The sequence below is a fragment of the Hyperolius riggenbachi genome, chromosome 7 (genome assembly GCF_040937935.1).
Source record: "Hyperolius riggenbachi isolate aHypRig1 chromosome 7, aHypRig1.pri, whole genome shotgun sequence".
Classification (NCBI taxonomy): domain Eukaryota; kingdom Metazoa; phylum Chordata; class Amphibia; order Anura; family Hyperoliidae; genus Hyperolius; species Hyperolius riggenbachi.
In genome coordinates, this window is record NC_090652.1 from 323,472,871 (window position 1) to 323,499,317 (window position 26,447).

At 48.3% G+C, this 26,447-nt stretch overlaps 1 protein-coding gene across 8 annotated transcripts in view; it reads right to left on the reverse strand.

Moving 5' to 3' along the window:
- Positions 1-8,701: 8,701 nt before the first annotated feature.
- The window catches only part of FAIM (Fas apoptotic inhibitory molecule), a 38,670-nt gene continuing 20,924 nt past the window's right edge, over positions 8,702-26,447 (reverse strand). For 3 of the 8 annotated variants that reach the window (XM_068246308.1, XM_068246304.1, XM_068246306.1), the window contains one exon: positions 8,702-14,640. In XM_068246308.1, the coding sequence (XP_068102409.1) occupies positions 14,491-14,640 (150 nt within the window). In that variant the 3' untranslated portion in view covers positions 8,702-14,490. Of the gene's footprint in view, positions 14,641-14,845; positions 14,922-26,447 lie in introns of all 8 variants that reach the window. The other 5 variants (XR_011022909.1, XR_011022908.1, XR_011022906.1 and 2 more) reach the window with 5 other exon arrangements.

A 26,447-nucleotide genomic window follows, 5' to 3' on the forward strand; every position in this document is an offset into this window, starting at 1 on the left:
CTATTATTTATTATTACACAGTACAGAAGCTAATAAAATCACACAATAACAGTGGAAAAAATTAACGGACCGGGTATTAGTAGTAGTAGTACTAGTAGACCGTAGTAGTAGTAGTAGTAGTAGTAGTAGTAGTACGCACGCAGGTAACTAAAAAATCCCTAGTGTACTAAAATAACGAAGTCGTGTGGCAGACAGTGCCAATTAAAATCGGTCACACACGGTCAGACGCAAACAAATAATCAATTCGGTCGGGCAGGTGATAGTCACAGGTCACTCACAACGGATGCTGGCCTGTGATGTAACTATTATTTATTATTACACAGTACAGAAGCTAATAAAATCGCACACTAACAGTGGAAAAAATTAACTGACCGGGTACTAGTAGTCGTACGCAGGTAACTAATAAATCCCTTGCGTACTTCAAATAACTAAGTCGTGCGGCAGACAGTTGGTGACAAATACAGTCGGTCACACACGGTCAGACGCAATCAATCAATAGGGTCGGGCTGATGACTGTCACAGATCACAACAGGTTTGCTGGCCTGTACAGTGTGCACAGTCAGTAACTAACACAGTACTGAAGCTAATAAACTAACAGACTACAGCACAGCAGTACTAAATAATTAACTAACACTAGTACTAAGTACACAACTAACTAGAATCCCTAACCTACCTAAGCTAGTAGTAGGCTAAGGCTGCCCTAGGCTAGCAGGCCTAGCCTGCACACAGACTAACACTAGCCTAGCACAGTATACACATAGTCCCCAACAGTCCCGATTTCGTCAGGACTGTCCCTTTTTGGGGGGGCCCTCCCGCCATCCCACGCTGCCCCCCTTCTGTCCCGGCCGCTGGGCAGAGAGGGGAAAAAACCTGATCGAGGCACCAGCCCTGGGGATGCATATGCGGGATGGACAACCGCCGCCATTTCTCCCTCCCTCCCTTCTAATGTGCCCCCCAGTGTCGTCGCCCCCCCCCCCCCCCCCCGCCTGCAGAGTTAAATGCGCAGCGGAGCGGGCTGTCATTTATCTTACCATTGCCGTGCGTTTCAGCTGGTCTTCTCTGCTTCCTGTGACGTCACAGGAAGCAGAGAAGACCAGCTGAAACGCACGGCAATGGTAAGATTTGACAGTCCGCTCCGCTGCGCATTTAACTCTGCAGGCGGGGGGGGGCGACGACACTGGGGGGCACATTAGAAGGGAGGGAGGGAGAAATGGCGGCGGTCGTCCATCCCGCATATGCATCCCCAGGGCTGGTGCCTCGATCAGGTTTTTTCTCGCCTCCTCCCCACCCACGGGCACCCTCAGGCTCCCCCCCCCCCCCCCCCCCCTTTCGGGAGTAAAAGGGAGTAATATTAATATTAATAATATTAATTAAAATAAAAATATTTATTTAAAATAAAAATATAAAAAAATGTGGTGGGCGTGACTAGGGGGTGTTGGGGGTGTGGTTAGGGGTGTGGCCTAAGTGTCCCGTTTTCTGTAGTTAAAATGTTGGGAGGTATGTATATACTATACACTAGCTGACTACAAACAATCAAATTACTATCTATCTATAAATGAATAATATAGATGTACATAGCAAGGAAATGAACAGCGCTACTTAAAAACAGATGAATGCCTACCTGCAAAAGAGTGCAAGCCCCACTTGTGGGATATAATACATGCTAGGCTATGCATATACATAGGTTAGGATTTAGTTAGTGTTAGGCCCCTCCCATGGAGGATCGACTTCTACGCAGTGGGAGGGACGAGTACTTAATAGGTTGCATGCAAGCTGTTACAGGAAACTAAGTACTCGTCCCTCCCACTGCGTAGAAGTCGATCCTCCATGGGAGGGGCCTAACACTAACTAAATCCTAACCTATGTATATGCATAGCCTAGCATGTATTATATCCCACAAGTGGGGCTTGCACTCTTTTGCAGGTAGGCACTTGCCTGTTTTTAAGTAGCGCTGTTCATTTCCTTGCTATGTACTAATTTAATTCGTTTTTGGTCAGCTGCTCCCACTTAACAGCCATGCTTTTGGTGTATATGCAGAGCTTCTGTTTGGGTTCAAGGTGCGTTTGTAGTTTCTGGGGGGGCTCAGCGCATCTCTGATGGAGGCCATTCGGAGGCGGCCTGGTGTTGCTCTGATCCACCTTTTGCGGAATAATATAGATGTGTTTAGGAGGTGATTAGTAAGAAAAATGCTGGGTTTACAACAAGAAAAATGCACTTGCTCAGACGCAGCAGCACTCAGTGGCGTAGCTAAGGAGCTGTGGGCCCCGATGCAAGTTTTACATTGGGGTCCCCCCAAGCACTCTATACATAACAATTGATACGGCGCACCAAAACCTGCCAATGGCAACTACAGTGTCAGAGATGCAAGAAGGGAATGGGGAACAGCTTGTTTAGGATTACCACTATTCAAAGTATCTATAGAAGTGATTATTATGAGCACAGGACTAATAGAGAGCTAATACTGCAGTTGAGGGAGGGCCCCTTGGGGCCCCTCTGGCCCAAGGACCCCGATGCGGTCGCTATCTCTGCACCCCCTATTGCTATGCCCCTGGCAGCACTGGAGATGCTCTCAATACTACTAGTCACACAAGTATGTGGCTCCGCAAGATGGCCGCTGCCTTATATAGAGGAGGGGAGGGCCAGGCTCCTCTCCTCTGATTGGTTGCTAGGTCCTCGGCTGGAGGACTTCTGATTGGCCCAATGACGTCATCCCCGAATCCTGAAGCTGAACCCGAACCCATTCGGCCGAATTCCATTGCGCACATTCGGGAAACTTTGCATTCCGATTTGCCATGGATTGAACTATTCGGGTTCGGGTTCGCATTCGGCAACGCAGAAAAACCACCCGAATTTTCGGGTAAAATTCGCATTCGGGGTCCTGCTGAGCATTCCTGCATACAAGACAGATGGTCTCCCCTAGAAAGAACATTCTCTTCAAACCACAGGGAATTGCTTGCGATCTGGAAAGCTCTGCAGAATTGGGAAGACCTGTTGCACTAAAATGTGATGATCCAGTCAGACAGCTGTTGCTCACATAAACCAACAAGGGGGGACCTTCAGTCCACCCCTAATCTCTCTTTCCCTCCAGATATTTGGCTGGGCAGAGAACAGAGTTCTTTCCTTTAAAATCGGTTCTCCTCAAAGGAAAAGACAATGTTCTAGCAGATTGGTTGAGCCGCAAACTAATATATCAGAGAAACTGGTGTCTGAACAGAGATGTGTTCAAAATGATTTGCAACAACTGGAGTCTTCCATCCATAGACCTGTTTGCTGCATGGGACAACACCAGTGGTCGGTGGCGGAAAAAGCCAACGATGGGCCCCTGTGCAGAGTAAATAAAGTGGGCCCCATGTGAGTGGGCGTGGTCATAACAGATCATGGTTGAATCCAAACAATCCTGATAAAAGTACATGAACCTAGGTCTTATTCTGTAGGTGCTGTATTAATTTAGCACACATTTTAAACTTGTATCTGACTGGGGTACAAGTTATTATCCCTGTTTCTCTTGAGTTTCAGAGATAAACACATAGAGAAAAGCCTAGAGGATAATCAGGCCCTAACTGGAACAATTGCATGGGCCCTAGAGAACTTGGGGCCCCTGTGCAGCTGCACGGCCTCACGGGCCTATGTCCGCCTCTGCCAGTGGTGCTCATCCAGATTCAGGATATCCAGGTAACTCGGATTCCCTCAGTTCCTTGTTTAGGGTGTTTTTTGTCCTCCTATACTCCTGGTGATATGCTTGGGATCATTGTCCTGTTGAAAGGTCCAAGTCCACTAGAGCATGGTTGCAGATTAAAGGCTGGAACATTTTGGAGTGGCCATCACAGTCGCCAGACTTAAAGGAGTCATCAGGGGATATATCGTAAAATAAGTGGTACTTACCGGGGGCTTCCTCCAGCTCCAAGCTCACAGGACGTCCCTCGCCGCAGCTCTGCCCGCAGCCGTTCCTCCGCAGGTCCGTCCCGGTCCCCGGCAAGGACCACCAAGGAGACACGTGATCTGAAGATTGCGCATCACATTTCCCCACTGGCCAATCCCTAGATGGCCTCCAGCGTCCGCTTCAGAGCATCCACACTCTACCGTCGACAATGTTCACGTGATCGGTTGCGCGAGTCTAAGGAATTAATTTTTTGATATAATATATGATGGCCTCCGTTTTATATCCCCTGATCTGCCTCGTCCCGGCCTTAGTGCTCCTTGGGTGATGCAACACTGTGTTTGTAATATCACACATAGATAATAGGTCCACATGGCTAATTTACATGGTCTCCGTCCAATTGGTGTATTGGACGGGAGACTTGGCGTCTCTATTGGGACACGTGATGCGGAACTCTGATCACGTGAACATTGTCGACGGTAGAGCGTGGATGCTCTGAAGCGGACGCTGGAGGCCATCTAGGGATTGGCCAGTGGGGACTTGTGATCGGAAGATTCCGCATCACGTGTCTCTTAGCAGTCTTTAAGCTGACGCTGCCGGCGTCCCCTTGATTGGTGGGGGACGCGGTGACGGTATGCGATGGGCGGATTATTTGCCCACTGCTTCGGCCCACGTGGCGGTGATTGACAGCGCCGCTCGCGCAGGCGCAGTACCTGGAGGTCGCTCTGACGTCATCGCCGGGGACCGGGACGGACCTGCGGACGAACGGCTGCAGGCAGAGCTGCGGTGAGGGAGGTCCTGTGAGCTTGGAGCTGGAGGAAGCCCCCGGTAAGTACCACTTATTTTACGATATATCCCCTGATGACTCCTTTAAGTCTGGCGACTGTGATGGCCACTCCAAAATGTTCCAGCCTTTAATCTGCAACCATGCTCTAGTGGACTTGGACCTTTCAACAGGACAATGATCCCAAGCATATCACCAGGAGTATAGGAGGGCAAAAAACACCCTAAACAAGGAACTGAGGGCCGCCAAAAAGAACTACGCTGTAAAACTGGAACGGAACCTCTCCTCAAGAGACACACGAACTGTCTGGAAGGGGCTCAAGGCTGCCACGAACTACAAGCCCCCTCCGCAGCATGCAACTCCCAGCATCGAGCTTGCTGAGAACCTCAGTGAGTTCTATTGCAGATTTGAGAATCCAGCAAGGTCCCCAGAGCCTCCGGCCACCCCCTCTGACTTAGAACCCCCTCATCCATGCCCACCCCCCCTAGCGGTGTATGAGGATGATGTCAGGAAACACCTGTCAGGGATTAATGCAAGGAAAGCCTCAGGCCCAGATGGAGTGTCACCAGCCTGTCTGAAAACCTGCGCACAGCAGCTTGCTCCCATTCTCTCATCCATCTTCACCAAGTCCATCCAGGAAGGCAGGGTCCCTGCTTGCTTCAAGAGGTCTACAATCATCCCGGTCCCCAAAAAACAGGGTGTCTCAGACCTCAACAATTTCAGGCCGGTGGCTCTCACCTCAGTCATCATGAAAGCCTTTGAAAGCTTGGTTTTGCCTTTCCTCAAGCAATTGACCGAGTCCCTGCTGGACCCGTTTCAGTTTGCATATAGAGCAAACAGGTCTACTGATGACGCCATAAATATCTGCCTGGAGCTTGTAAATGAACACCTGGACAGACCTGACTCATACGCCAGGATCCTTCTACTCGACTTTAGCTCGGCGTTTAACACCATCAGCCCCCTAATACTTCAGGAAAATCTTGCTGCCCTCGGAGTCCACCCCACCCTCCGCCTCTGGATCACGGACTTCCTAAGTAATAGATCCCAGGCCGTCAAGCTGGACACTATCATCTCCCAACCAAGGACCACCAATACAGGGGCCCCCAAGGTTGCGTACTGTCGCCGTTCCTATTCTCCCTATACACTAACAATTGCAGGTCCACTGCGGACTCCGTCAAAGTCCTCAAGTTCGCCGACGACACCACCATCGTTGGCCTCATCTCGGGCAATGATGAGCAGGAGTATCGCCACCAGATTGACAGAATTTGCAACTGGTGTAGGGAGAATGGGCTGGTCCTCAACACTACAAAAACGGTCGAGATAATTGTCGATTTTAGGAAACGCGCCACCACCCCACCCCCGATCAGCATTGACGGCACGGTAGTTGAGAACGTCCCCTGTGCACGCCTCCTTGGCACGACAATCTCTAAGGACCTGACATGGAAAGCCAACACTACCTCAACCCAGAAAAAAGCCCAGCAGAGGCTATTTTTCCTACGCCAACTAAAGAAGTTCGGTATGGCCCGCGAGCTTCTGACGAGCTTCTACACTGCCACAATTGAATCTGTCCTCTGCTCCTCCATCCTGGTCTGGTATGCTGGATCCGCCGCCAGCGACAGACACAAACTGCAGAGGGTCATCAGATCAGCGGAGAGAATCATCGGGAAACCACTCCCCTCTCTTGACCAGATTTTCAACTCTAGACTGCGCTCCAGAGCTCAAAAAAATCGCTAATGACCCGTCCCACCCAGGTTTCCGCTTCTTTAGTAGGCTCCCCCTAGGCCGGAGATTCCGATCCATCTACACCAGGACCACAAGGCACAGGAACAGTTTCTTCCCCTCAGCCGTAAATTATCTGAACTCTTAGATCCCTCCTCATCCTACCACGACAAGTGGTGTCTGGTAGCACCCAGCCTGACCGCACGGGTGCACACTTCATATATACGTGTTCAAATGTGTCCAAATGCTGTAACTGTACCCTTTATATTGTCTGTCTGCTTACATATATGTATCGTTATGTCCTGCTCGTTCTCACACTAGCCCTGTACTTGCCAAACCCAATTCCGGGCACAGCCCAGCCGTGCTTGGCGAAATAAAAGATTCTGATTCTGAGTTATCTACTTCTATATGTGGTTTTCCTGGCATAGTATGGCTGACCCTGCTGCTTTACACATTTACAAAGTAGATTGAATGTTTTGTTGTCTCTGATCAGTGGCAGCCTATTTAGTGTCCCTGAGGTTGTTTTTTTTTATATCTCTCCCTGCTCTCAGAAGTTGTATTCTGCCAGAAAAACGTTTATGGCTGTACTTTGCTTATCAGTGATGATTACTATATTCCCAACAAGATACCGACAAAACAGGACCTATCACTCCCATGTCTAAAAATGAAGTTTTTCAGGGGGTATCCATAGTCAGTCAGCTGTATTACTCTTCAATGAGCACATGTGAAGAGACGTGAACAGTTATGCACCGGTCTTCTTATTTATAATATACAAGAGGAAGCGTTTTGTTGGTGTGATTGGGTTGGTACGACCAATATTCCTATGTATCTAATGTTTACTTGACTTGAGATGCAGATTATGTATATTAACTATTAGTTATTCACTGTTTTATTCTTTCTATAATATGGTTTAATAGAGAGCCTCTGACTGACAGTTAAAGATTTTGTATATCTGTTTATCATCTTTATGATCATGTTTTACTTATTTTTATATATTCTCCATAGATGATGGGTTCCTACATGCATTTACACTTTATGCACTGGACACTTCCAACATTTGATGGGGGGAGGGGAGGCCGAGACAAGATGGTGGAGAAAATGTTGGGGGGGGGGGTGAAGGTGGCCCAGACAAAAAGAGGGGTGGAGGATGCCCAGGCAGGATGGGGGGGGGGGGGGATGGAGGATGCCCAGGCAGGATGGGGGGGGGGGATGGAGGATGCCCAGGCAGAATGGTGAAGGAGGATGGGGGTGGAATGAAGGCAGCTCAGACACGATGGGGGCATACAGGATGGTAAAGGAAGGATGGGGGAGATAAAGGTTGCCCAGACAGAAAGGGGGTGGGGGATGAATGAGGCCCAGACATTATGAGGGGGATGGAGGAGGCCCAGACATTTATGGGGGGGGGGGTGGAGGAGGCCCAGACATTTATGGGGGGGGTGGAGGACCAGATGAGCCTGAGGTCTGTAGCTTGCCACTTCTGCTTACAACCTGTGGAAGTTGAGGGACCTGCTGCTACCAACCTGCGGTAGACACTCTCACTTGTGTTGCCTCTGCTGCACGTGGGTCCTAGGGTTGCCACGTCAGTTGCCTCTGCTGCACGTGGGTCCTGGGGTCACAATGCCGGTTGTCTCTGCTGCACGTGGGTCCTGGGGTCGCCACATGGGTTGTGTATGCGCAGATGGATATGTGGTGATTTGCCCTGAGCCCTTCTGTGTGTGTACAGAAAGGCTATGCACGTGTACAGAAAGGCTATGCACGTGTACAGAAAGGCTATGCACGTGTACAGAAAGACTATGCACGTGTACAGAAAGGCTATGCACGTGTACAGAAAGGCTATGCACGTGTACAGAAAGACTATGCACGTGTACAGAAAGGCTATGCACGTGTACAGAAAGGCTATGCACGTGTACAGAAAGGCTATGCACGTGTACAGAAAGACTATGCACGTGTACAGAAAGGCTAGGCACGTGTACAGAAAGGCTAGGCACGTGTACAGAAAGGCTAGGCACGTGTACAGAAAGGCTAGGCACGTGTACAGAAAGGCTAGGCACGTGTACAGAAAGGCTAGGCACGTGTACAGAAAGGCTAGGCACGTGTACGGAAAGGCTATGCACGTGTACAGAAAGGCTATGCACGTGTACAGAAAGGCTATGCACGTGTACAGAAAGGCTATGCACGTGTACAGAAAGACTATGCACGTGTACAGAAAGGCTATGCACGTGTACAGAAAGGCTATGCACGTGTGCAGAAGCAGTGGTATGAAATCTCGGAGTGGACCGACATGAGACCAGTAATAGCAGAAAATGATTAAGGATAAAATATTCATGAAAATAATTTTTATTGGCGGGGGAGGGTCAGAATGAGGGAAATACAGGAGAATTTATAAATTCCTAAAAAGTAAAGTCACAGAGCTATGTACATCATACAATATTGTATACACACAGCCTATCCACATACAATGCTCCTTGCACTCTGGTGCACTACATGTACAAGCAGGTAAACGCATGTCGCACATGTCAGGTGATTTGGGGGTTTCACAAAAGGATCAGACTATGAAGTGAGGTAAATCTGACAGTAGGGGGGGTTATTGCTGCTACGTCTGAAATCTGCCCCGTCAGAGGACCTGATTGCACTGTGTGTGGCAGAATAGGAGGTGGAACTGCAACCACACATGCATGTGTGTTCTAATTCTGATATACATACCCACATATAACATTATTTACTAAGCCAACCTTGTGCCGCACTGTACAGACAGGATGACATCACTGGTCACTGCACTGCCTTCCTGCCCACACTCCACAGTACAGACAGGATGACATCACTGGTCACTGCACCGCCTTCCTGCCCACACCCCACTGTACAGACAGGATGACATCACTGGTCACTGCACCGCCTTCCTGGCCACCCCTGGCTCTACAGACAGGATGACATCACTGGTCACCGCACTGCCTTACTGCCTGCCACCACTGTACAGACAGGATGACATCACTGGTCACTGCCTTACTGCCCGTCCCCCACTACCCACAAGATGAGATCACTGGTCACTGCACTGCCTTACTGCCTGCCGGTACTGTACAGACACGATTACCTCAACGATCAATGCATCACCTTAGCGATGTCACCTCTGCTGACTGCTGTGTGATCGGGTAAGTGACATCACCTCTGCTGACTGCTGTGTGATCAGGAACTGACGTCACCTCTGCTGACTGCTGTGTGATTGGGGGAGTGACGTCACCTCTGCTGACTGCTATGTGATTGGGGAAGTGACGTTGTGTGATCAGGGCAGTGAAGTCACCTCTGCTGACTGCTGTGTGATCGGGTAAGTGACATCACCTCTGCTGACTGCTGTGTGATCAGGAACTGACGTCACCTCTGCTGACTGCTGTGTGATTGGGGAAGTGACGTTGTGTGATCAGGGCAGTGAAGTCACCTCTGCTGACTGCTGTGTGATTGGGGAAGTGAAGTCACCTCTGCTGACTGCTGTGTGATTGGGGAAGTGACCTCACCTCTGCTGACTGCTGTGTGATCGGGGAAGTGATGTCACCTCTGCTGATTGCTGTGTGATCAGGGAAGAGAAGTCACCTCTGCTGACTACTGTGTGATCGGGGAAGTGACGTCACCTCTGCTGACTGCTGTGTGATCAGGGAGTGATGTAACCTCTGCTGACTGCTGTGTGATCGGGGAAATAACGTCACCTCTGCTGACTGCTGTGTGATCAGGGAGTGATGTCACCTCTGCTGACTGCTGTGTGATCGGGGAAGTGACGTCACCTCTGCTGACTGTTGTGTGATCGGGGGAGTGACGTCACCTCTGCTGACTGCTGTGTGATTGGGGAAGTGACGTCACTTCTGCTGACTGCTGTGTGATCAGGAAGTGACGTCACCTCTGCTGACTGCTGTGATCAGGAAGTGACGTCACCTCTGCTGACTGCTGTGTGATCGGGGAAGTGACGTCACCTCTGCTGACTGCTGTGTGATCAGGAAGTGACGTCACCTCTGCTGACTGCTGTGTGATCAGGAAGTGACGTCACCTCTGCTGACTGCTGTGTGATCGGGGCAGTGAAGTCACCTCTGCTGACTGCTGTGTGATCGGGGAAGTGACTTCACCTATGCTGACTGCTGTGTGATCGGGGAAGTGATGTCACCTCTGCTGATTGCTGTGTGATCAGGGAAGTGAAGTCACCTCTGCTGACTGCTGTGTGATCGGGGAAGTGACGTCACCTCTGCTGACTGCTGTGTGATCAGGAAGTGATGTCACCTCTGCTGACTGCTGTGTGATCAGGAAGTGATGTCACCTCTGCTGACTGCTGTGTGATCGGGGAAGTGACGTCACCTCTGCTGACTGCTGTGTGATCGGGGAAGTGACGTCACCTCTGCTGACTGCTGTGTGATCAGGAAGTGATGTCACCTCTGCTGACTGCTGTGTGATGATGAAGTGACGTCACCTCTGCTGACTGCTGTGTGATCAGGAAGTGATGTCACCTCTGCTGACTGCTGTGTGATCGGGGAAGTGACGTCACCTCTGCTGACTGCTGTGTGATCGGGGAAGTGACGTCACCTCTGCTGACTGTTGTGTGATCGGGGAAGTGACGTCACCTCTGCTGACTGCTGTGCGATCGGGGAAGTGACGTCACCTCTGCTGACTGCTGTGTGATCGGGAAGTGAAGTCACCTCTGCTGACTGCTGTGTGATCGGGGAAGTGACGTCACCTCTGCTGACTGCTGTGTGATCAGGAAGTGATGTCACCTGTGCTGACTGCTGTGTGATCAGGAAGTGATGTCACCTGTGCTGACTGCTGTGTGATCAGGAAGTGATGTCACCTCTGCTGACTGCTGTGTGATCAGGAAGTGATGTCACCTCTGCTGACTGCTGTGTGATCGGGGAAGTGATGTCACCTCTGCTGACTGCTGTGTGATCGGGGAAGTGACGTCACCTCTGCTGACTGCTGTGCGATCGGGGAAGTGACGTCACCTCTGCTGACTGTTGTGCGATCGGGGAAGTGACGTCACCTCTGCTGACTGCTGTGCGATCGGGGAAGTGACGTCACCTCTGCTGACTGCTGTGTGATCGGGGAAGTGACGTCACCTCTGCTGACTGCTGTGTGATCGGGGAAGTGACGTTACCTCTGCTGACTGCTGTGTGATCAGGAAGTGACGTCACCTCTGCTGACTGCTGTGTGATCGGGGAAGTGACGTCACCTCTGCTGACTGCTGTGTGATCAGGAAGTGATGTCACCTCTGCTGACTGCTGTGTGATCAGGAAGTGACGTCAGCTCTGCTGTCTGCTCAGGAAGTGATGTCACCTCTGCTGACTGCTGTGTGATCAGGAAGTGACGTCAGCTCTGCTGTCTGCTGTGTGATCAGGAAGTGATGTCACCTCTGCTGACTGCTGTGTGATCAGGAAGTGACGTCAGCTCTGCTGTCTGCTGTGTGATCAGGAAGTGATGTCACCTCTGCTGACTGCTGTGTGATCAGGAAGTGACGTCAGCTCTGCTGACTGCTGTGTGATCAGGAAGTGATGTCACCTCTGCTGACTGCTGTGTGATCGGGGAAGTGACGTCACCTCTGCTGACTGCTGTGTGATCGGGGAAGTGACGTCACCTCTGCTGACTGTTGTGTGATCGGGGAAGTGACGTCACCTCTGCTGACTGCTGTGTGATCAGGGAAGGGACGTCACCTCTGCTGACTGCTGTGTGATCGGGGAAGTGACGTCACCTCTGCTGACTGCTGTGTGATCAGGAAGTGACGTCAGCTCTGCTGTCTGATCAGGAAGTGATGTCACCTCTGCTGACTGCTGTGTGATCAGGAAGTGACGTCAGCTCTGCTGACTGCTGTGTGATCGGGGAAGTGACGTCACCTCTGCTGACTGTTGTGTGATCGGGGAAGTGACGTCACCTCTGCTGACTGCTGTGTGATCAGGGAAGGGACGTCACCTCTGCTGACTGCTGTGTGATCGGGGAAGTGACGTCACCTCTGCTGACTGCTGTGTGATCGGGGAAGTGACGTCACCTCTGCTGTGTGATCAGGAAGTGACGTCACCTCTGCTGACTGCTGTGTGATCGGGGAAGTGACGTCACCTATGCTGACTGCTGTGTGATCGGGGAAGTGACGTCACCTCTACTGACTGCTGTGTGATCAGGAAGTGATGTAACCTCTGCTGTCTGCTGTGTGATCAGGAAGTGATGTAACCTCTTCTGTCTGCTGTGTGATCAGGAAGTGACGTCACCTCTGCTGACTGCTGTGTGATCGGGGAAGTGACGTCACCTCTGCTGACTGCTGTGTGATCAGGAAGTGACGTCACCTCTGCTGACTGCTGTGTGATCAGAAAGTGACGTCACCTCTGCTGACTGCTGTGTGATCAGGAAGTGATGTAACCTCTGCTGTGTGATCAGGAAGTGACGTCACCTCTGCTGACTGCTGTGTGATCAGGAAGTGACGTCACCTCTGCTGACTGCTGTGTGATCAGGAAGTGATGTAACCTCTGCTGTCTGCTGTGTGATCAGGAAGTGATGTCACCTCTGTTGACTGCTGTGTGATCGGGGAAGTGACGTCACCTCTGTTGACTGCTGTGTGATCGGGGGAGTGACGTCACCTATGCTGACTGCTGTGTGATCAGGGAAGTGACGTCACCTCTGCTGACTGCTGTGTGATCGGGGAAGTGACGTCACCTCTGCTGACTGCTGTGTGATCAGGGAAGTGACGTCAGCTCTGCTGACTGCTGTGTGATCAGGGAAGTGACGTCACCTCTGCTGTGTGATCGAGGAAGTGACGTCACCTATGCTGACTGCTGTGTGATCAGGAAGTGACGTCACCTCTGCTGACTGCTGTGTGATGGGGGGAGTGACGTCACATCTGCTGACTGCTGTGTGATCAGGGAAGTGACGTCACCTATGCTGACTGCTGTGTGATCGGGGAAGTGACGTCACCTCTGCTGACTGCTGTGTGATCGGGGAAGTGACGTCACCTCTGCTGACTGCTGTGTGATCGGGGAAGTGACGTCACCTATGCTGACTGCTGTGTGATCGGGGAAGTGACGTCACCTCTGCTGACTGCTGTGTGATCGGGGAAGTGACGTCACCTCTGCTGACTGCTGTGTGATCGGGGAAGTGACGTCACCTCTGCTGACTGCTGTGTGATCGGGGAAGTGACGCCACCTCTGCTGACTGCTGTGTGATCAGGGAAGTGACGTCACCTCTGCTGACTGCTGTGTGATCGGGGAAGTGACGTCACCTACGCTGACTGCTGTGTGATCAGGAAGTGACGACACCTCTGCTGACTGCTGTGTGATCGGGGAAGTGACGTCACCTCTGCTGACTGCTGTGTGATGGGGGGAGTGACGTCAGCTCTGCTGACTGCTGTGTGATCAGGAACTGACGTCACCTCTGCTGACTGCTGTGTGATCGGGGGAGTGATGTCACCTCTGCTGACTGTTGTGTGATCGGGGAAGTGACGTCACCTCTGCTGACTGCTGTGTGATCGGGGAAGTGACGTCAGCTCTGCTGACTGCTGTGTGATCAGGGAAGTGACGTCACCTCTGCTGACTGCTGTGTGATCGGAGAAGTGACGTCAGCTCTGCTGACTGCTGTGTGATCGGGGAAGTGACGTCACCTCTGCTGACTGTTGTGTGATCAGGGAAGTGACGTCACCTATGCTGACTGCTGTGTGATCGGGGAAGTGACGTCACCTCTGCTGACTGCTGTGTGATCAGGAAGTGACGTCACCTCTGCTGACTGCTGTGTGATCAGGAAGTGACGTCACCTCTGCTGACTGCTGTGTGATTGGGGATGTTACGTCACCTCTGCTGACTGCTGTGTGATCAGGGAAGTGAGGTCACCTCTGCTGACTGCTGTGTGATCAGGAAGTGACGTCACCTCTGCTGACTGCTGTGTGATCGGGGAAGTGATGCCACATGTACGCCCTCGTCATCCAGTTGTCACATTCCTCCATTCTATATGGCTACTGATCAGCACATTCACATGAAGGACGAGGTGCCAGCTCCACCCTCCAGGGGGCACTACAGTCTGTGTCTTGCAGGGAGAGGACTGGACACAACGATGACAGATCATAGACGGTTTGGTTGGTCCCTGATAATCTGAAGGTGTGTAGAATCCGTTATTCTGTGCTCTCTGGAATCTCACAATCGTCCACAATCAGCGTATGGATGATTCCTTCCCTCCTCTTCCCGCTGCTCACCGCCTTAATGCAGCAATCGTGATTCCCAATGCTGAAGTGCGTCTCCGTTCCGTCCTCTACAAACTCCCCCTACGGAGAGACAGACGCATCAGAGCACGATGACATCACACAGCCAACAAATGACATCACACAACTGAAATGCTACTGGTGACCTCACAGCCTGGACATTACATCACTTCCATGCCGGAAACACTATTACCATAATTACCCCATAACTGCACGGAGGAGGAAGGGGCAGCTCTCTCCTCCAGGCCGGAAAGCCCCAGCTGCTTACCTGTAGCCGTGTTTCGGCGAGTCCTCCAGGACGGCTGCTGCTGAGACATTGCTGTCTCCTGTCTCACTGGAAACACCTGAAATAAATTGTAAAGCTAATTAGGTCTGAGTCCATAAAGGACTCCTCCTCCCCTTCTCATTCAGTTAACCCCGAGTACCCATTCACATCTGTATACTTATTTTATATACATACATAATTTATTTATTTATCCCCTTTTTTTTTTTTTTTTTAGGGTTGGGAACTCAGGCAGCCGTCCTGGAGGACTCGCCGAAACACGGCTACAGGTAAGCAGCTGGGGCTTTCTCCCATCGTCCTCCAGGACGGCTGCTGCTGAGACCAGCGAGAAATTTTTTACCTTAGGGAGGGATGATGGCCTGTAGAACCTTTCGTCCAAAACTTTGGTCCTGGCTTGAAAGCAGTTCCACTCGATAGTGTCTGATGAACGTAGTGTGAGACGACCAGGTCGCGGCTTTGCAAATCTGCTCTAGGCTTGCCCCCGACCTTTCTGCCCATGATGCTGCCAAAGACCTAGTAGAGTGTGCTGTCACTTTAGTAGGAGCCGTTGTATTAGATGCTTTATAAGCTAAGGTGATAACTTCCTTTACCCATCTGGAAATAGTACTCTTGGATGACTGTAACCCCTTTCCTGACCCTGAATGGGAAATTAACAGATGGCTTGATCTTCTCCAGTCAGCAGTGCGCTGAAGGTAAACTAGCACTGCTCTCCTAACGTCTAGCGTACTCCATTTCTTTTCTAGCTCATTGGTAGGATTTGAGGAAAAAGAAGGTAGAATTATTTCCTGAGACCTATGAAAGGCTGTAGCTACCTTACGTAAATACGCTGGATCTGGTCTAAAAACTATCCTGTCTGGGTGAACCACCATATAAGGATCTTTAATGGATAAGGCCTGAATGTCGCTAATCCTCCTAGCTGACGTGATAGCTATTAGAAAAGCTACCTTCAGAGACAAAAATTTTAAAGGTACTTCTGACAAAGGTTCAAATTTTTCCGAGGTTAGGAAATCTAGGACTAAGGATAAGTCCCAAGGCGGCACCAACTTTTCGGGAATAGGCTGTGACCTGGCTACCGAAGTCAGAAAGTTTTTCACAAAAATATTTTTTGACAACTGTCTATTTAGAAAAACAGAAAGTGCAGAAACGTGAACTCTTAGTGAACTAACTGCTAGTCCCAAATCTACCCCGCTCTGCAGAAACTCTAAAATAAATTTTAGGTCATTCGTTCTGACCCCATTTTTTTCCTTCCAAAACAAAAAAGCTTTCAAAATTTTTGCGTACTTTTTCCTTGTAGAAGGTTTTCTACACTTTACTAAGGTGGAAATCACCTTTTTTGAAAACCCCTGTTGCTCTAAGATGCTTTCTTCAGCATCCAAGCTGTGAGGTTCAACATCTGCGGATTTGGATGATACCGGCTTCCCTGTATCAACAGATCTGCCCTGCTGCCCAAGTACCAAGGACCTTTGACTAAGAGATGCTGGAGATCTGGGAACCACACTCTCCTGGGCCAATTTGGACCTATGAATATAACCGTGCAATCTGATAACTGAATCTTGCTGAGAACTCTGGGGATCAGTTTGAAGGGGGGGAAGGCATAGAGAAGACCCTTCGGCCAATCCACTACCAACGCATCCAGACGATTCTCCGGCACTGCTGGGTGTAGGGAACAAAAGTCTTTTACTTTTGCGTTTTGTGGCGTCGCAAACAGATCTATTATTGGGCATCCCCATTCCTGTATAATCTGAAGAAATATCTGCTGATTTAGTTGCCACTCTGCTTCCACTGTCATCCCCCTGCTGAGTGAATCTGCCCATCTGTTTTTTATTCCCTGAATGTGAACCGCATTCAGAGAAATCAGATTTCGCTCTGCCCAAGCCATTATAGTCAACGCGAGATCTCGCAGACTTTGAACTCTGGTTCCCCCTTGCTTTTTTAAGTAGGATACCGTGACAATATTGTCCGAGTATACTAGCACTTCTTTCCCTACTAGATGCACCTGAAGTCGTAGGAGTCCCAGCTTTACCGCCATCAACTCTCGATAATTTGATGAGCTTTTTATCATCTCCTGATCCCATAGGCCGCTGACCTGGAACTCTGAACAATGGGCCCCCCGTCCCGACAAGCTGGCATCTGTATAAACCCTCGCTGGGGACATCTGACGCCAACGTCTCCCCAGCGACAGGTGATTTTGACAAGTCCACCACTGAAGGGACTGAAGGACCTGGTCCGGGCACTGCACCTGATTGTCCAAGGACCTCTGATTCCTGTCCCAAACTGAGAGAAACCATGTTTGGGTAACTCTTGAATGAGCTTGGGCCCACTCCACTGCTGGAAAAGTTGAGGACATTTGTCCCAGTAAGGACATGATTCCTCTTAGTGACACTCTCTTTTCTTTTTTGAAGAATTGCACCTTTTGTATTAACTTTTCCACCTTGTCTACTGGGAGGTATACCATCTGTGTAGTGCTGTCCCATAGCAACCCCAAAAATACTATTTTTTGGGTTGGATTCGGCTGGGATTTTTCTTTGCTTACCCTCCATCCCAGCTTCTCCAACCAGTCTATTGAAAAATTTAGCTGCTTCTTTAAAATTTCCTCCGTTTCTGCAAGGAATAGGAAGTCGTCCAGATACGGCAGAACCCTTACATTGTGGAGATGAAGAAAAGCGATTACCTCTGCTACCACTTTCGTGAAAATTCTCGGCGCGGATGTAATCCCGAACGGAAGGGCCCGAAATTGGTAATGGCATATTGATTCCCCGATCTGAATCGCGAACCTGAGAAATCTCTGACAAGCTGGGTGAATCGGTACGTGAAGATATGCGTCTTCCAAATCCAAAGTTGCAAGGAACGCTCCCGGAAACATCGAGTTTTTTACAGAGGTGATGCTTTCCATCCGGAACTTTTTCTCCACAATGTAAGGGTTCAGGGATTTCAAGTTCAAAATCATTCGGAACTTTCCTGATGGTTTGCGAACTAGAAAAACCTTTGAATAAAACCCCTGAAAATGTTCCTGTAGCGGGACTCTGCTGATCACATTTTTTTCCAGTAATGAAATTACCGAGTCTCTTAAGGCCTGTGCCCACTGAGGATCCCTTGGGACCCCCGTCACTAATCTGCAGGGAGGAGGAACTGCACTGAATTCGATTCGGTAACCATACTGGATTAAATTCAAGACATAAGGACTTTTGGTTACCTCTTTCCATGCAGGAAGAAAGTGTTCTAACCTCCCCCCTACAGGACCCTGATAGTCATTTTGCTGGTTTTGCGGGAGGGCCCTGAGATTTGTTGAACAGAAAGGACCCCCTACCTCTGCCCGCGTTATAAGTCCACCTTTTTGACTGAAAAGCACCCCTAGAGGATTCTCCCCTTATCGGGTTTCTTTTATTCATGAAGGGTTTTTTGGTAATTTTCTTCCTTTTATCCGGAAATTTTTTCCCTTTGTCAGAAGATCTCTGTAATACTGCGTCAAGATCTTTCCCAAAAAGCAATTCTCCTTGGAACTCCATGGAACATAGATTGTTTTTTGAAGCACAATCACCTTCCCAAGCGTTTAACCAAACAGCCCGTCTGAAAGAATTAACCAGAGCCGCTGCCTTTGCTGATGCTCTCAGGCTTTCTGATGCTGCATCAGCAAGAAAAGCTACCGACTTCGTAATTACCGGTAAGGATTCCAGAATTTTCTCATGTGGAGTACCAGCCACTAGATGATTCTGTAATCCTTCAACCCATCTCAACAAATTCCTAGCCAAGCAAATAGAAGCTATAGCCGGCTTAAAGGAAAAAGATACTGCATCCCATGCTCTTTTGAGCAAGGCTTCCGCCTTTCTGTCCATAGGATCTTTTAGGGCACCAGTATCCTCAAAAGATAAATCCGAGTTTTTCGAATATTGCGCCAACGCTGCGTCTAACTTAGGACATTTTGCCCAAGGAGATTCTTCTTCCACTTTGAAGGGGAACCTCCTTTTAAAAGATCTTGGAATAAATAAACGTTTTTCCGGATCTTTCCACTGAGATTTAATAAGTTCCTTAATGGAGTCATGTATGGGAAAAACCTTGACTGCTTGTTGTACCAAACCCTTATATATGTTATCACGAATCGAGGTAACAGGAATATCCGATTTTATCTGTTCGGAGTCATACACTGCCTTTAATATTTTCTCTGTGTCTTCTGCAGAAAATAAATAGCGAGTCGTTTTGACAGCCTTAGAAGTTTCAGAAATATCTGATTCTACTGCCTCCCCTTCCTCTCCTGAACCTTCAGAAGAAACCGGAATACTGGATACGGGGCCTACCTGAGGGATCCCTGTTTGCTGATCTGCTTGCGGGTCTCCCACACGATCTACCCCCCCTGGAATTGCCACTGAGGATTGATCTTGGGATACTGACAGTGCTGACCTGAAAGCAGTAAAAGTATTGGAGATCTCATCCTTCACTGTCTGCATTAGGTCTAACAATCTCTACATATATTTTTAGTTGCCCCCTCCTGAAGCCTCGCATTGCACACTCTACATCTAATTTTGAGCTTTGCTGTGGCTTTCTGTGGGGAACAAATCACAAAACAGAGAACATTCTATCAATTCAATGTTGCCTGTATTATATGTGAAAAAAAAACAATCCACTGCTCACCCACATACCCGCGGACTTGCTCCCGACTCCAGAGGTACAGCCGCTTGGGTATCATCTGCTGCCGGTTTGGAGGTCTGCAGCTGCTCCATATTGCAGCGTATGCGGCGTTCCATGTGCGCCCAAGTGTGGCTTGTATAGCCACACTTCCTGGTTCCGGAGGCCGCCCCGCCCGTCCTTTCCCAGAAACCGGAAGCGGAAGTGACGTCATAGCTACGACGTACTCCCGCGAGATTAGCACTCGGCCACTCCGATCCGGCTGCGCACAAACACGCACATGCAAGGCGGCCATGGTGGCTTCTCAATCCAGCGAGAGTGAAGGAGACCAGGTAAAACACATTCCCATACCGTCTCCCACCAGGGCCGAAACTTCCGTTACCAGCCCCTAACCACCACAAGACAGTAGAGCCTATCTATAACATGGGTGCCCCAGGCAACCCCCATGCCATAAAAAATAACAAAGGGAGCTCACTAATCAGGCGTCCAGCGTGAATGGGAAACAACAAAAAACTGAATGAGAAGGGGAGGAGGAGTCCTTTATGGACTCAGACCTAATTAGCTTTACAATTTATTTCAGGTGTTTCCAGTGAGACAGGAGACAGCAATGTCTCAGCAGCAGCCGTCCTGGAGGACGATGGGAGAAACACTATTACCATAACCACCCCATAACTCTGCACGGAGGAGGAAGGGGCAGCTCCCGCCTCCAGACCAGAAACACTATTACCATAACCACCCCATAACTCTGCACAGAGGAGGAAGGGGCAGTTCCCTCCTCCATGCCGGAAACACTATTACCATAACCACCCCATAACTGCACGGAGGAGAAAGGGGCAGTTCCCTCCTCCATGCCGGAAACACTATTACCATAACCACCCCATAACTGCACGGAGGAGGAAGGGTCAGTTCCCTCCTCCAGGCCGGAAACACTATTACCAAAACCACCCCATAACTCTGCAGAGGAGGAAGAAGTAGCTCCCTCCTCCAGGCTGGAAACATTACCATAACCACCCCATAACTGCATGGAGGAGAGAAGGACGCAAAGATGTAGACTCCTTTTTAGAGGAAGATCAAACACTGGCTACTGTCCCTCCACCCCAGAAGCTGAAATCCCTGGAGAGCAGACTGTATAATTTGATGGAGAGAGAGGTAAGAAAGTATTGGACGTTAGTTACCTTAAAAAAGTATAAGGCAGTTGGGAGAGCCCCTAGAGGGATTCGTTTTTTACAAACACCTCATCCAAGCAAAAGTCCGTCCATCAGCCAAGGTGAAGTGTAATGCACTTTTTGAAAAATTTATCCTCACATATCAAGATTTGGTGGTAGAGGAAAATGAAATTGATTACCAGGAAATCCTGGATGAAATTGAAAGTATTAAAAAGTTGATCATTGCACACACCGATGAGGATCATCTGAAACTTTCTATAACAAAATTTGAAATTAGACTAACTCCTATTCAAGATCAAATAAAAAAGATAAGAAAGCTAAATTTGCTCGGGATCGTGCTGATTATGAGCAACAAAGAGTTTTTTCCTGGAGACAAGATAGAATGTTCAGGAGTCCTAATCAGAGTAACAAGAGAAGGAGAAGACGTAACCCTTCTGGCAATAGTTCAGGAATGGGGTCTCCACAAAATTACCCTGCCACCTCTCAGGGCTCGTCTAGAGGGGGTAGATCGTCATCAGAAGATGAAGTCCCTTTAGACAGAATAAGATCAGGAGAGGGAGGAGGAAATCAAAGAGGCATTCTGAAGCAAGTGTCTTGGACCAAACCTCAACCGAGACGATCAGAAAGGAACAGGAGGAAGTGAAGGTCTATAACCTCTCTGGAGTGGAGCTGAGTGATGCAACATACTCTCTACTCAACAAGGGTTTGAATTTTTGCCCCACTGCCAATTTTGATTTTGCTAAATTTGAACAGGGACTTTTTCTAAATACTCGTAAACTATCATTGCATAGGTTCTTTTTTTCTAAGCAAAAGCCATCAGAGCACACAATGACTGAAGAGTTGAAATCTGTGCCTCCTTTAGTAAGTATATCTGAGGACTATTGGGATAGAGATACATTAAGAGATTTGTGTGAACTTTCTGAAGCCCTCCCTCCCAATTTAGTGAACATTCAGCGCCCTCTACCATATAATATAGGTAACCGATCCCTTTTTAATCCCCCGACTGTGCCAGGCGGTTCTGTGGAACTTTTCCAACATAGGGTCCTTGAGGATTGTAAGGCACTAATTTACCCTAAAGCCACCTCTAATTTGACTTGGGCAGAAAAAGAGTCACTCAAATGGCTAACCTCAAGGTCAGATCTAACTATAAGAGAGGCGGAAAAGGGGGGAGGAGTGGTGGTTCTCTCAACAGAAGATTATCTTCGGGAATGCCATAGACAGCTGGAGGACGGTTCTACTTATTCTAAATTATCTTCTGATCCAACTTTGAAATATATCGGAGAACTCAAAAAATTATTATCAAAAGGGAGTTCGTGATGAAGCCATCGATAGAACCATGGCCAATAAACGTATTCCTCAAAATCCATGCAGCCTGGTGTGGTATTGTATTCCTAAAATACACAAGTCTAGGGAAAACCCACCGGGCCGCCCTATCGTTTCAGCCATTGGTTCTTTGACCGAATCTCTATCCCAATATCTGGACTTCCAGTTACGACCCCTCCTTAGATCTCTCCCTTCCTTTGTAGGAGATACTGTTGAAGTGCTGAATGTTCTAAATAATTTTGAATGGCAGTCAGGATTACCATTTTGCTTCTATTGATGTGGTCTCATTATATAGTCGCATCTGTCATTGTGATGGTTTAGAGGCGATTAGAGAATTTATACCTAAATTGATTGAACAGGAGGCCATGCAATGGTTTGTTTGGCGGGTCTGGAGTTTGTTCTCACCAGGAACTCATTCCTCTTTGACTGCCGGTGGTACCATCAGGAGGTCGGCACGGCGATGGGGACCCCTGTGGCCCCTACCTATGCCGGCCTCTTCATGGGCCACTGGGAGGCAAAATATATTTATGCATCGAGGAATGGGTTCCTGGAGCGGATAAAACTCTGGATCCGCTATATAGATGACATTTTGGTGGTGTGGGAGGGGCGACGTGAGGAATTTGAAGAATTTATGTTGTATATCAATTCTAATGATGTAAATATGTCCTTCACCCATTTCTGGGGAGATCAGCATCTTGATTTTCTAGATCTAGACATATCAGTATTAGAGGGAGTTATTCTAACAAAAACTTATAGAAAGAAAACGGCAGTTAATTCTCTGTTAAGCGCTACTAGCTACCATCCACCAGCTACTGTTAAAGGAGTCCCCTATGGACAATTCCTCCGTCTTCGGAGGAACGCCACTACATGGGAAGATTTTGTGGAACAGTCCTCAAACTTAAAAGTTAGACTCTCCCAGAGGGGTTATGAACTAAATATTATTGAACAGGCATATTCGAAGGCTGCTAATAGAGATAGAGGTTCTCTGCTATCCTGAAAAGATGGTCGCCATGCTCAAAATAGATTTTTTATGCATTTTTCCTTCTCACCAATGTATGAGTCAATTAAACAGGCTATTAACAGGAACTGGTGAATTATACAACAGGATAAATCGCTAAAAGACAGGAGCTCCCTCCCACCCTGTGTCTCCTATAAACGAGTCCCCAATCTAAAAGATAAACTGACCCGTAGTGAATTTACAAGTCCTCAAACTACCTCTTGGCTGGATTCACACCGACCACTAGGTAATTTTAAATGTCATAATTGCTCTTGTTGTAATTTTATTATACAAGGTAACTCCTTAAGCCATTTTGGGAAAACCTGTTAGATTAAACAATTCATTAATTGCAGGACAAGGGGTCTGGTTTATGCATTAGTCTGCCCCTGTCAGAGAATTTATATAAGGGAGACTATTAATATGCTAAAGCAGGGGTAGGGAACCTTGGCTCTCCAGCTGTTAAGGAACTACAAGTCCCACAATGCATTGCAGGAGTCTGACAGCCAAAGTCATGATTAATAAAGGCAAATGCATGCTGGGATTTGTAGTTTTATCACAGCTGGAGAGCCAAGGTTCCCTACCCCTGTGCTAAAGGATCGGTACCAGGCCCACTGTAGATCTATTCATAGTGGTATTGGGTGTTCAAGAGTTATTGAACATATACAACAGTGTCATGGATCTGATGTAACTGTTTTGAGTTTTCTAGGTATAGAACAGGTAAAACGAGATAGAAGAGGGGGTGACTGGAATCGTAAACTCTTAGGGCTGGTGCACACCAAGCGGCTTTTTCAGCATTTCTGTAGCCGCTTGTGGCTGCGGATCCGCTTGGTCAATGTATCTCAATGGGCTGGTGCACACCAGAGCGGGAGGCGTTTTGCAGAAACGCATACTCCCGAGGTGAGGCATTTTTTGGATTGTGGATGAGTTTCTGCCTCAATGTTAAGTATAGGAAAAACGCAAACCGCTCTGAAAAACGGCACTTCAGAGCGGTTTTGCAGGCGTTTTTGTTACAGAAGCTGTTCAGTAACAGCTTTTACTGTAACAATATCTGAAATCTACTACACCAAAACCGCTACACAAAACCGCAAAATGCTAGCTGAAACGCTACAGAAAAAGAAAAAGCGTTTCAAAATCTGCTAGCATTTTGCGGATCTGCTAGCGGGTTTTGGTGTGCACCAGCCCTAACAGAGAAAGTTTTTGGATATCCTTTTTTTTAATGCAACTGGACCTCTCGGGACTAAATGAAAGGAATAATTTTTTCTGTATTTATTTAATATATAGGTAGTTTGTAGATGACGACTTTTTCAGATTTCATGTTTTTAACAAGTTAAATCTTGTGTTCCCTCCTAATTAACCTTTTTACTCCTTTTTCAGATGTGGAGAATCTGACTTGGGTCATCGGGTCGTTCCAATGGGGTGGTGAGTTTGTAATAGATAATTAATGATATTTATCTTTCAATTTAAGTTGATATGTCTCCCCCTATGGATACCCGATGGCTGTAAGTATCCAGATTCATTATTTTAATATGTGGTACCCAACCTATATGGCAAGCAATTGGCTTTCAATTAATTTTTCCTGCATTCTCAAATTTGGCCACAAGATGGTGCCACATAGCACCATGCTTCCATGGCGTACATTCTATATTATTCTTATTATTATTGATTTATAAAGCGACAACATATTCCGTGGCGCTGTACAAAGTAAGAAACAAACATGGGGTACATAATAATACAGACAATGGTGTACACCAATATACAAGATACATAATTAGTGACAAAATACAAAAAATGATACAGCTTACAGAATACAGAATATAGAATTGTTAATGACAGTGATAATAGTAACATGATGAATTAAATGTATAATGATTTCCAAGACACAAAAGGGGGAGAGAGCCCTGCCCTTGCGAGCTTACAATCTAAAGGGAATGGGGGGGGGAGGGAAACAGGAGGAGGGGTAGTATGCAGCAAATATATAGAGGCTTTGTGTTTTAGGATAGCTAGTAGGAGTGCAATTTGGTCTTAGGACAAAGGGAAGTGGCCTAAGGTAGCGCATATGCTTGTCGGAACAAATTCGTTTTTAGAGAGCGTTTAAAAGTAACAAAGGTTGGCGAGTGACGGATGTGTTGTGGGAGGGGATTCCAGAGGAGGGGTGAAGCGCGTGCGAAATCTTGTGAATGTGAGGAGGTGATTCTAGAGGAGGACAACAGAAGATCATGTGCCGATCTGAGATTGCGGTTGGGTTTGTATCTGGAGATTAGTGAGGATAAGAACCGGGGAGAGAGATTGTGGAGAGCTTTGTAGATTAGGGTTAGGAGTTTGAACTGGATCCTCTGGTTAATTAGCAGCCAGTGAAGAGCTTGACAAAGAGGAGCAGCAGAGGAAGATCGAGAAGAGAGATGAATGAGACGAGCAGCTGAGTTCAGTACCGACTGGAGCGGGGCCAGTTTGTTAGAAGGTAGTCCACAGAGTAGTACGTTGCAGTAGTCCAGACGAGAAATTATAAGAGCATGTATTAACATTTTAGTTGTGTCTTGAGTGAGAAAGGGACGGATGCGAGATATATTTTTGAGTTGGAGATGGCAGGAGCTGGTTATGGAGTTAAGATGAGGAATAAACGAGAGAGAAGAGTCAAATATTACCCCCAAGCACAGTGCGTTAATATTTATGCACGTGATTGATGCGGCCTTCTTTCCGCGTCTTAGGCGTATTGTAATGACGCCTTCCGGATGTGACGTGTATTGTGGCCCTCGGATGCGACCTTGTTGCGTTCCATATTGATGCGGACTTTCTTCCGCTTCTTAGGCGTATTAGTATGACGCCTTCCGGATGTGACGTGTATTGTGGCCCTCGGATGCGACCTTCTTGCGTTCCATATTGATGCGGACTTTCTTCCGCTTCTTAGGCGTATTAGTATGACGCCTTCCGGATGTGACGTGTATTGTGGCCCTCGGATGCGACCTTCTTGCGTTCCATATTGATGCGGACTTTTTTCCGCTTCTTAGGCGTATTAGTATGACGCCTTCCGGATGTGACGTGTATTGTGGCCCTCGGATGCGACCTTCTTGCGTTCCATATTGATGCGGACTTTCTTCCGCTTCTTAGGCGTATTAGTATGACGCCTTCCGGATGTGACGTGTATTGTGGCCCTCGGATGCGACCTTCTTGCGTTCCATATTGATGCGGACTTTTTTCCGCTTCTTAGGCGTATTCTAATGACGCCTTCCGGATGTGACGTGTATTGTGGCCCTCGGATGCGACCTTCTTGCGTTCCATATTGATGCAGACTTTTTTCCGCTTCTTAGGCGTATTAGTATGACGCCTTCCGGATGTGACGTGTATTGTGGCCCTCGGATGCGACCTTCTTGCGTTCCATATTGATGCGGACTTTCTTCCGCTTCTTAGGCGTATTAGTATGACGCCTTCCGGATGTGACGTGTATTGTGGCCCTCGGATGCGACCTTCTTGCGTTCCATATTGA